Source organism: Rhinatrema bivittatum, chromosome 6 (assembly GCF_901001135.1).
Source record: "Rhinatrema bivittatum chromosome 6, aRhiBiv1.1, whole genome shotgun sequence".
In the NCBI taxonomy this organism is placed as follows: Eukaryota; Metazoa; Chordata; class Amphibia; order Gymnophiona; family Rhinatrematidae; genus Rhinatrema; species Rhinatrema bivittatum.
The window spans coordinates 293,777,482-293,789,412 of NC_042620.1; the positions used below are offsets into that span (position 1 = coordinate 293,777,482).

Below are 11,931 nucleotides of genomic sequence, written 5' to 3' on the forward strand. Positions count from 1 at the left end.
GCTTAACATGCACATCCATAACCCGATGCAATACGGGGATTAGCGCGTCCAAATCACTGTGTAGCTAATTTCGCTGATTAACATATAAATTCCATATAGATGAGGCTGTTAGCTAATCCCGCGACGCAAACAATTTCCCACACAGCCAATGCACCCACTGCAACGCAGCAAATTTTACACCAGCCCAGGGCAGGCTTAAAAGTATGCCACATTCAAGGGCGCATTGAAAAAAAAAAAAAGAAAAATCCTGTTTTCTGTGATTCCTCCTAATAGTATCACTTTGATACTAAGTAGGATCCAAATAAAGCAGACTGAGTTAAAAAAAAAAAAATTCTGAACCCTTAATAGCCACACACAAGATACACAGTCCAGGCGAGAAAGAGACGGGCATTAGGAAAATGGGCGCTCAATGCTGAACGGTCGTTTTCTGCACACAAATATAGCATCAGCCCCCTTGTGTGCAATTTTGTTCTCCCTCATCTCACAAAGACACATTAGATCTAGAGAAGCGTACAGAGAAGAGTTACAATTATTTTCAGGAATGGAACAACTTCTATGCAGAGAGAGATTTTTAAAAAACGGGACCTTTTGGTTTGGAAAGAAACAGCTGATGGGAGATATGATGGAGATATAAAATCAAAGGCATGTAGAAAATAGTCATCAAGTCACCCCTGTTTGTTTTGGCTTGCAGATGGTGAATAGCAGCCAAATGTTTGATTTTCATGAATATTCCCTGTCATAAAAAGGGTATTCTGCCACTATTCAATGTATTTTCAAACTCTGAAACATTTATTTACAAGGGCCTGAAATAGATTTTTTTGGAGCGTGTAGAAGTCCTCTCCACTTCTGATGCTGCCCAGGAATGTCTAATCACCATCCTAGATACCGTCTATACTCGGGTATAAGTCGATATCAGGTATAAGTCGGGAGTATTTTTTGGGCCCCAAAATAAAGATTTATCTGTCACCCGTGGATAAGTCGCATGCAAAACCTCCCCATGACAAAATACAAAATCAGCTCCAACCCATCAAAGCCCACCACCTCCCTCCCCCCCCTCGACCCAGCAAAGTCCCTCGTGGTCCAGCGGGGGGGGGCCTGGGAGCGATCTGTCGCTCCCGGGCCGTCGGCTGCCAGTAACCAAAATGGCGCCGGCAGCCCTTTGCCCTTACCATGTGATAGGGGCTGCCGTTGCCATTGGCCGGCCTCTGTCACATGTGAGGAGCAATGGATGGCCCCTTCCATGTGACAGGGGTCGACCAATGGCACCGGCAGCCGCTATCACATGGTAAGGGCAAAGGGCTGCCGGCGCCATTTTGGTTACTGGCAGCCGACGGCCCGGGAGCGGCAGATCGCTCCCAGGCCCCCCCGCTGGACCACCAAGGACTTTCGGTAAGTTTTGGGGTGTACGCGTGTATAAGTCGGGCCAGCTAATTTATGCTGATTTTTGGCATAAATTTCTCGATTTATATACCCCCCTTCCCCAGTAGCTTAGGAAAAAAACCACCAGGGACACAGTACGGTAAATTTGAAATAGTGCACCTAACTGAAAAGGTATGCATGCATTTTTAAACATGCATAAAACAAACTGATTTTCAAACGCAAGGTGCCTGTTTATATTGTGTTCAAGTATCAGGTTGCTGTAAAGTTAAAAGTGCATGCATATCTGTACACATTTCAAAATAATGGTTTACATTAGCTGTGTTAGCGGCACACCTATAATGCATGTACATGTTTGGAAATCCAGCGTATGTGCATGCTTTCCTAACATCTCCAAAACACCCCACCCGGCGCACCTCTTTTCTATGCAGATAAAAATATGCTCATGCATTCTGGCAGCTACAAATTCACTCACAAAGATACAGCTTTCTTTTACCCACTTAAAAGGGGCATAAGTCTTTGAAAGTGTATCCCCCAAATGTCTACAAAAAAAAAATGTCTGCATAGAAAAAATAGATTTCTCATTTCTGGGGTTGCAGAAAGGAGGTGCCTGAGCCTGTGGCTAGGATGAGTGAGAGTCCTTCAACAGGGAGCACTCTTGCCACCCCCCCCCCCCATTTCTAAATCTTGGTTGTCCAGGCGGCAAGATGCAGCAACCCCTGGAGCAGGATCAGCTATGGTCTAGGTCAGTCTCAAGAGGACAATTTATTAATAAACATAGACCAAGTGCATTTATTTATTTAATTTATTTAATTTGTTTTTACTTTTTAGCTAGAGCATCTCTCATTGTAACAGCACACTAATGATCCAGCAACAAATATTCACTCATATTCGGCCTTCCACATGGCCTTTGCGCTATCTTTGAATAGTAAATATTTTTATTTGCTGACCTGCCCAAATGGCTAACATAAGAATTTACTATACTGGTTCAGACTGAGGGTCCGTCAAGCCCAGGATCTTGTTTCCAACATTGGCCAATCCAGGTCACAAGTACCTGGCAAGGTCCCAAACAGTAAATGGATTCCATGCTGCTATCACACAGTGATAAGTAGTGGTAATTCCTTAAGTCTGCTTGGTTAAAAACTGTTTATATTTAAGTTCTCCAGGAACTTGTCCAAATCTTTTTTAAAACCAGTTGAGCCAACTGCCTTAACCACATCATCCGGCAATGAATTCCAGAGCTTAATTGTGCATTACATGAAAGCATTTACTTCAATTGGTTTTGAATGTGCTACTCACTAACTTCATGGAATGTCCCCTAGTTTTGTATTTTTAAAGACTAATTGATTTACATTTTTCCCATTCTTTTCCACTCATGATTTTATAGACCTCTATCATATCCCTCTCAGCCGTCTTCTCCAAGCTGAACAAACTTAACCTCTTTATCCTTTTCTCATAGGGGATCTGTTCTGTCCCCTTTATCATTTTGGCTGCCCTTTACTGTACATTTTCCAATGGAACTATATATATATATTTATATTTAGATGTGGTGACCAGAACTGTGCAGGGTACTCCAGGTGCAGCCTCACCATGGAGCAATACAGAGGCATTATGACATTGCTGTTTTATTCTTCATTCTTTTTCTAATTTCCTAACATTTCATTTGCTTTTTTGCCTGCTGCTAAACACTAAACCAAGGATTTCAATGTATTGTCCACTATGTTGACCAGATCCTTTTCCTGGGCAGTAAATCTTAATATGGAACTTAACATTGTGTAATTACATACAGGCCGATACAGTAAGGGGGCGTAAGAAAAAGTACGGCAGTGCCGGGCGCCCTCTCATTTGCCACGCGCACAGTCCGGATCACATACCGCTCGATACAGTATTTAAATGGCATGCAAATGCAAGCCGCGTCCATGAGGCGCAATCCATTTTACTGTATAGAGCGCTATACAGCGCCTATACAGTATCCCGGGTGCGCTGGTACCTGTCATTTCAAATGATGTTTGAAATGACAGGTACCAGGAAGTGGATGGTTCTCCTACGCTCGGGGATTGCCAGTCCTCTTCCCCCCCCCCCCCCCCCCCCCCCCCCCCCCCCGAAGCAAGGCGCAGGGCGAAAATTGACTTGATATGTTATTAAAGCAAATAGAAATTGTAACAAAAGTAAACTTACTGCATGCTTCCAGCAGCCCCAGTCCTCTCTCCCTTCCTCCCGAGGCGCCCACTGCGGCTCCCCTGCCTCCCGGGGGCAGCCGGCGGCGAAAGCGGCTTCCAGCAGCCTCGCCGGCGAAGGTGCATGAACGCACGTCCAATTTGGGCGCTCAAGCAGCGAAGGCGCATGAGCGCACGCTGTGACCTGAGCGCCCGGATGGACGTCCGAGGTCACGGCGTGCGCTCATGCACCTTCGCTGGCGGGGCTGCTGGAAGCCGCTTTCGCCGCCGGCTGCCCCCAGGAGGCAGGGGACCCGCGGTGGGCATCTCGGGAGGAGGGGAGAGAGGACTGGGGCTGCTGGAAGCATGCAGTAAGTTTACTTTTGTTACGATTTCTATTTGCTTTAATAACATGTCGAGTCGATTTTCACCCTGTGCCTTGCTTCGGGAGGGGGGGAGAGAGGACTGGCAATCCCCGATGCCCGAGCGTAGGAGAACCAGGCCACACCATGTTACTCGCTTGCTCCAACCCACCCACTTATTTGACCAGAGCCTGCCTATTGCTGTCACATCCCTCTAACGCCACGGTCAGGGTAGGCGGTAAATTAGCAGGTTAAAGACGCGGCAAAACAGTTGGTTAAAAAGGCGATAATCGGGCCGCACGTTACTGTATGGGAGGGAATAGCTAATCAGATTGTTTACATATATACATGCCGCGAGTGGAAAGGGATACGCGTCGATTTAAAGAAGCGGTAAAGATTGGTAAAAACGGATAGTGAATCACGGGTTAGACTTACGTAGCCAAATTGTGGGTAGAAAGCGGGTTAGAAACAGGGTAACCGCGGCCGCGCTTTACTGTATCGGCCTGAGTGTTAGTTACATTTCCCCATGTGCATTACTTTTCACTTGTCCACATTAAATTTTATATGCCATTTGAATGCCCAGTCTTACAAGATTCTTATGCAACTTTTCACAATCCACTTGTGATTTAACAGCTTGGAATAATTTTGTGCCATCTACAAATTTGATCAATTCACTTTTTGTTCCCCGTAATTTATAAATATATTAAAAAGCAGCAGTCCTAGTACAGATCCCTGAGGCACTCCACTACTTACCCTTCTCCACTGTGAAAACTGACCATTTAGTCCTACTCTCTGTTTCCTATCTTTTAACCAGTTTATAATCCACAATAGGTCTTTGTCTCTTATCCCATAATTTTCTCAGGAGTCCTTCATGGGGCACTTTGTAAAGTGTCTTCTGAAAATCCAAATATACATCATCTACTGGTTCACCTTTATCCACATCTTTATTAACCCCTTCAAAAAAATCTAGCAGATCGGTGAGGCAAGACTTCCCATGTCTATCTATATGTTCTGTGATTTTATTCTTTAGCATAGTTTCCATGATTTTTCCTGGCACTGAAGTCAGACTCACTGGTCTATAATTTCCCAGATCACCTCAGAGTCTCTCTTAAAATCAGATTTGCATTGGTCACCTTTCAGTCTTCAGGCACAATGGATGAACCCAATCATAAGTTACAAATTACCAGTAACAGATCTGCAACTTCATTTTGGAGTTCTTTCAGAATTCTGGGGTTTATATCATCTGGTCCAAGCAATTTGCTACTCTTTAGTTTGTCAGTCTGCCTTATTGCATCTTCCAGCTTCACCGTGATTTGTATCAGTTTTTCTGAATCTTCACCACTGAATACAGTTTCTGGCACGGGTGTTTCTCCAAAAACAACCAGGATGTGTAAAGTATAGAAGTAATCAAATAGAAAAACCCATTACACACACACTTATGCACCACAAATTGAAAATATGTACAATGTCCCTTTAAGGAGGAAAAAAAGATCTCAGAACCCAAGTGTAAGTTTCACACAAAACTTATACACATTTACGGGTAGGTCAATCATCGGTCTTTTGGAAAAACCTCCCCCAAGTGCCTTTATTACTATATTTAATTTTTATTTCAATGTTTTCTTCTTTTTTTGATAAAAATCACTGTTTAAATTCTTCTTGTGATATCCAATTAAGATCTCTATTTTCATAAAGTTTACTCCTCTGGAATCATGCAATGCTTTCTGATGAGTTCACAATTTTTGGCTCAAAGGGCTAAACATAGCTCAAATATTTTTTGAAAACAAAACAAAAAAAAACAAACAACTTATCTTAAGGTCTCAAAAGACTCTTGGCTTAACTTCAAACCGATTCTCATTCGAAAGCCTGCAAGACCATTGCACACAGTTCTTCATATAGGAGGTCACTCCACGCAACCACTCATATGGTAGATCAAAATGCTGACATTAGCCAGCGTCCTGCCGCCAAGCTGTTTCAAGGCAACAACATCCTATTGGTTTTGATCCCACGTATTTGTGCTTCTCTTCTTGCGGTGGTAAAGGCACTTGGGGAGGTTTTTCTAAAAGACCGATGATTGACCTACCCATAAATGTGTATAAGTTTTGTGTGAAACTTACTCTTGGGTTCTGAGGTCTTTTTTTCCTCCTTAAAGGGATATCATACATATTTTCAATTTGTGGCGCATAAATGTGTGTGTAATGGGTTTTTCTTTTTGATTACGGGTATTTCTCCAGCATCCTCTTCAGTAAACACCAAAGCAAAGAACTCATTCAGTCTTTCTGCAATGGCCTTATCTTTCCTGAGTGCCCCTTTAACCCCTCAGTCATCTAATAGTCCAACCAGTTTCCTCACGAGCTAGTCACCTCCGCCTCCTTTCAAGTCAAAAAATGGGTGAACCGATCCCTATCTTCTAGTACAAGAACTTGGAGGCACCTAGTGAAATTCTCAAGCAATATGCTTAAAACAAAACCGAAGGAAGTACATACTACTAACCTGTGGAATTAATTACAGGTTATTGTGAAGGCAAATAGCATACGCGAGTTGAAAAGATAATAAAATATATAATGGGTTAAGAGCATCCCTAAATTATGATTGCTAAAAAAAAAAAAAAGTGGAAGGGTATAACAGCGAATTGTGGAAGAAAAATCTACCCAGGCTTCTAACTTAGTTACTGGATGCAACTGTAAGTGATATAGGGAAAGTGTATGTCAGGAGTTGAAGTAGTGGGACAAAATGAAACATATGATTTGTAAGAATAATTTGCAAGAACTAGCCGCCGCCTCAGTGCTGATCCTACCACCGCAGAGTCACTTCCACCTCCTGTCACCCACCCCCATCTGATGTCTCCTGCACGAGCATTCACAGACCCTCTGTGATGCTCATCTGGTGCCCCTAATATCTTCATAGTATAGAGAGGTAGTAAGGTAAGAAACCCAGGTCTTTAGGAAATCCTTTCTTTTTAGTTCTGAAGTGTTCAATGATTTTAACTTCAAAAGTCTTACGTTCCAGAATGATTTTAAAGCTCCTTTTAATAATTCCAATCATAAAGTCACTGATGCTGTGGTTTAATTTTGAAAAGTGCTTTCCAGTGGAGGTCGATTCCGAAATGTGCTTCCCAGTGGTGTTTGATCTCGTTTTTCCGTGAAGCGACTCTTGCCTTTTCTTAATATCTGGCGTATGTCACCAATGGGGCAGGCTTTTTCATATTTTCTGGGCTGAGTAATAACTACGGTAGAGGAGGAGCCAGGAAGTAGGATCACCTTCTGTTGAAATGAAAGCTTAGCATTCTTGGGGGAAAAATTGTCCAGTAAATTTTCAAAGCCCGCCGTGCGTAAAACCAGGGATTGCGCGCCGAAGTTCAGGGGGTGCGGGGCTGCATGGTCTGGGCGGGCCGGGACAGCGCACCTCAGCAGCCAGCCTGCACGCGGAATCTACCGCTGCTCCACAGGGAACAGCAAGGTAAAAAAATATTTAAAAAATTCTAAGGTAGGGGTCGGGGAGGAGAGGGAAAGAGGTAGGAAAGTTCCCTCCCAGTCTGCCTCTTAATTGGTGCTGATTTTGTAACATGAGTGCGCCAACGCCCACACGTTATAAAATCCGTGTATCCGTGTGCATGCGCGTGGGTCTTAGAATCGACCCCTGGGTGTTTTTTTGCTCCGTGAAATGGCCATAATACGCCATCAGGTCTCTTAACAGACAATCTTTTTAGAAGCTTTTTCTTCCACAGTTCTATAAATTAAATGGGAAATAGTGTTACTGTTCATAATGAAAGCCACAACTCTCCAGCAATCCTCCAGATCTTGAAGGTGGTGACAGATTTTAAAATGCAGCAGCATGCTTCTATGTCGTTTGGCAGTTGTGTCAAATATTTTCTTGCTCTGTGAAAAAGAAAATTATATTTTCCCTTTAGTTTTTTTTTTAGTTACATTTCTTGTTGTGGAATTGTCACTATGGTACAAAAGATTCTTTGACTTAAGCGTCACGGAAGGCAACAATCTTTCCCATGGGGACTAATACACTCATTCAGTGCATTTACCTTTCAAATAATCATTCTCGTTTGGTCATTTTTCTTCTCTGCAGATCATTCTGGTGTGAAATATCCTGCCCTGCAGCAATGAGTGGAAAGTCCCTTCTTTTGAAGGTGATCCTTCTAGGGGACGGTGGAGTTGGGAAAAGCTCCCTCATGAATCGTTACGTCACCAACAAGTTTGACTCACAAGCCTTCCATACAATAGGCGTGGAGTTTTTAAACCGAGACCTGGAGGTGGATGGCCGTTTCGTTACCCTTCAGATCTGGGATACCGCTGGTCAAGAAAGGTTTAAGAGCCTACGAACTCCGTTTTACAGAGGGGCGGACTGTTGCCTGCTTACTTTTAGCGTGGATGACCGCCAAAGCTTTGAGACCCTTGGCAACTGGCAAAAGGAGTTTATTTACTATGCTGATGTCAAAGATCCAGACCATTTCCCTTTTGTGGTGCTTGGTAATAAGGTGGACAAAAGTGAAAGACAGGTGACCACAGAGGAGGCAGAGACCTGGTGTGTAGAAAATGGGAATTATCCTTACCTTGAAACGAGCGCAAAAGATGATACCAATGTGGATGTGGCCTTTGAGGAAGCCGTAAGGCAGGTTCTGGCTGTTGAGGAGCAGCTGGAGCACTCGATGCCGGGGCATACCATAGATCTGCACAGTAGTCCCAAATCAGCATCTTCGTGCTGCTAAGAGCAGAGTGCGACCAACTAGCTGCCAGATGGTACGGTGCCAGTGGCCTTTAGTTTTTCACCTTAGGGTGCTGAAAGGAACGGTGAAGGAGGATTATTCACTGTAGCAGTTACGACTTTTCCATTTGTTATGGAAAACAGTCTTGGAAATCTTAGGATGTAGAGAAACAGATGGGGGATCAGAACCGATAACGTTTTAGCATAGATCTTAAACCCTTTTTTGATGGAAGTAAGTCAAAAAAAAAAAAAATAAGAGGATTTTCATTTACAGTATAAATGCAGTACAAGTGAAAGCCGATTTGATGATGGTGATGCAACATCTTGTCAGAACATCCTTAAATTTTGTGTTAGCATTCTAACCAAATTAATTTGTTATTAATATAGTATTTGACCAATGTAGTACTTGATGGTAGCAACTTATTAAAATCCTTGAACTTTTTTTTTAGATACTAGTAGCACGTAATGAACATGTGGCACGTCCATCCAATTAGACAAGTTCCTTCTTGTCTAATTGGATTTAGTTTTTCATTACTCCCCTGTGTAGTGCATTTATACTGAGGTCAATGAAAAGTCATTTAGTCAGTATTTGAGAAATTACTGCCAACATTTTTATAATGCCCACTGTTCAAGATTTCGGGCTGTCATGCATGCAGCCTACAAATGTAAATCATTTTCAGATGGTCGGCAGGTTGAAGCTGATTTTACTACATAGGTTTAAATTGATTGCTAACTGCTGTCACACGAAAGAAACAGCAAGTTACATGGAAAAATAGTGCTATTGCATTTACATCTGTGCATGCTGCTCTTAAGGTAAGGCACGTTACATTCAAACTTGCTTAGGTTTTTGTTGCCAAATGCATTTATTCTTAAGTAAATAAGAGGTACAGTACATGCAGCACCTCTTCGTAGTGTTTTACAGTGCTTGTTGAGGAAAGAATACATTGAAAATCTCTTCTAACCTTTTATGGTAACGCTCATGCCTGCACATATTACACATTCAGTGTAACTGAGTGGAGGTTAAAGGCTTAATGGAAACAGGAAGAACGTTTCATAGGTAAAGCATCGCTCATCACCGGTGAAGGAAATCTAGTGCACTTATCTTGCCAGGCTGCATGGCGCTTTGGCTCCTAGTGTCGTCGTTTCAGGTCTCCTGGCTGCTTAGCTTTCAGCACATCACTGACAGATGCCACTCAGCAACCATAAAACCACTCTTGGTTTTGATCATGGTGTTAACCAGAGAAAGAGCTAGAATTTTATGTCTCCGGGCCCCCAGATAATGGCATGTGAGGGAGATGAGCAGCCATCCGTATTTTAGGGTGAGTAAGGGAGATCTCTCCCATGAGCTGTCTCAATCTCGGTTGGTCTCTCTTAACCTCCTTTTTACTTCTCCCTCACCATTTCTATATCAGTCTCCCTTCAGCTGTCGCTTTTCCTTCTCCATCTTTGACTCTCGTGTCCTTCCTTCCTTCCGTTTTTCACTCCCCTTCTCTCCAGCTTGCCCTCTTTCTCTCTCCAGCTCACGTCTCATTTCTCTATCATTCCCCTCTCCTTCCATCGTTGTCCCTTGTCCTTTGTTCCTCCTGGTTTCATTACCCCCTCCCCGTTTCCTTTGTTCATCCTCCATTTCCATTCTCCCATTAGAATGCAGTTCAAGCCGACATGCTGCAGAGAGACGGAGGTCGTTACTGTTTTGATACCGTTTCACAGCTTAACTGGAAGGCCACGAGGACTGGGACCATGGCACGTGGAACAGAGGGAGGCTGAATTCAGTGCTCTCCGTCGCCAGCTGCATCCAGCAGTAAGTCGCAAGGATATGGAGAGAATTTAGATGGCCTTATGTTGACTGATCATAATTGTGAAGACCCAAGAATTAAGGGAGAGAAAATGCTTCCCCTCCAGGAAGGGTCAAACTGTCTTTGGTGTTAATATATGTTTAACTGTGCTGGAACTATACTAGTTAGAAAGCAAGTAGCTTTCATATATTATCTCAGGCTTTTTCCCAAATAGGTGCGTTTACCTAATGACTTGATACCAGAATTCAGCCAGAGAGCTGCTTTTCAGGCAGTTAAACTTTGCCTTAACCATTTCTGATGGTAAGATTTAAGGAGAAAGCATTTCATAGAAATGCTCGGCAACCTTTAAAAGGCCTAGCCAGTAAAAAAAAAAAAAAAAAAAGCATATGAAAATATCAGGTTGGTGTTCTGTGGATAGCCAAGGAACCAGGGAAGATCTAGTATTCCTTGTTTCTGCCCTCCCTGATGTTGGATATATTGGCTTGTGCGTGAAGCTATTAGTGGCAAATCTATTTGAAATGTGCTATATTTATAAAACAAAAAAAAAAAAAATCAAATGATTGGCCAACTAGGTCGTGTGATTTGTGGCATGGAATCATTGCATGGAACAATCAGAAAAAGCAACTTTCCTATGAATACATTCAGACTGAAATTGTTTAGTACTTAATACAAATTGTGCATTTAAACCACTTAAAACGATTGTTTTGGATTAAAATAGCATGAAAAGAGCAGAAAACATTCTTGTTACAGTGGTATTTTCTGTTCTGCTATTTCTGATAAAGGGTATTCCTAGACTATACTTATCGGTTTAGCAATATCTCACCTGACTCTACATCTTTGGGCATGATTTACTAAGGCTTTGTGTCTATGGGAGGGGGAGAAGCTTAGCAGAATTCAGGCCCTTAGAGCTCGTTTGCTATGAGTGCAATTTTCAAAACCCATTGCCGCCTGAGTAACTGGCTCTTTATTTGGCTAGAAGAGCTTTTTGAAATTGCCCATCCTGCTCAAGGGTAAAAGCGTGCGCATTTACTTTTCCTCATGTTCGAGGAGGTGTTCCCAGGGCAGGGATAAGCCAGGGCAAGGGCACAACCCACACAGTTTGGGATTTTCAGAACTATGTGCGTTGCTTTTTTTTGCCAGGAAAAAGTACCCATAGAAGAAGCAGGGGGAAATCACTGGGCAATTTTCAAAGGAAAATTATGCTTTTTGGTGGCAAAGGTTTTGAGAATTGGCCCACAAATAGTGCCCCACAGGAACACATCCCCCTAAATGCTGCTAAAATTACATGTGTTGTGGAAGAACATGAATACTTTTAGCTATATCGAGGAACGGCAAGCTTCAGATGCTGAATTTATGCTATTTATCTGCCTAAATGGCTTTGAAAATTGTCCTGTAAGTGCCCTATGCAGCAGGAGTATTGCTACTGTAAGATAAAAATGTGTTTTGTTTTGGAGATTTTTTTTTTTTTTAAAGCTACTGGTACCAGTGTTACAAACATTTTGTCAGTGTTACAGGGCATTGCTAGAT

The 11,931-nt window shown here is 42.7% G+C and overlaps 1 protein-coding gene across 3 annotated transcripts; it reads left to right on the plus strand.

Moving 5' to 3' along the window:
- The first annotated feature begins 1,333 nt into the window (after positions 1 to 1,333).
- On the plus strand, positions 1,334 to 10,977 carry RAB9B (RAB9B, member RAS oncogene family). 3 transcript variants are annotated; one of them, XR_003857544.1, is made up of 3 exons: positions 1,334 to 1,389; positions 7,973 to 9,927; positions 10,253 to 10,977. XR_003857544.1 is itself a non-coding variant. In XM_029607367.1 (3 exons), the coding sequence occupies exon 2, from the start codon at positions 8,007 to 8,009 to the stop codon at positions 8,610 to 8,612; it is 606 nt and encodes a 201-aa protein (XP_029463227.1). In that variant the 5' UTR covers positions 1,334 to 1,389; positions 7,973 to 8,006; the 3' UTR covers positions 8,613 to 8,643; positions 10,253 to 10,977. The 3 variants fall into 3 exon arrangements, 2 of the variants coding, with proteins under 2 accessions (XP_029463227.1, XP_029463226.1); XM_029607367.1 differs by having other exon boundaries at positions 7,973 to 8,643; XM_029607366.1 differs by having other exon boundaries at positions 7,973 to 10,977.
- Positions 10,978 to 11,931: the final 954 nt, after the last annotated feature.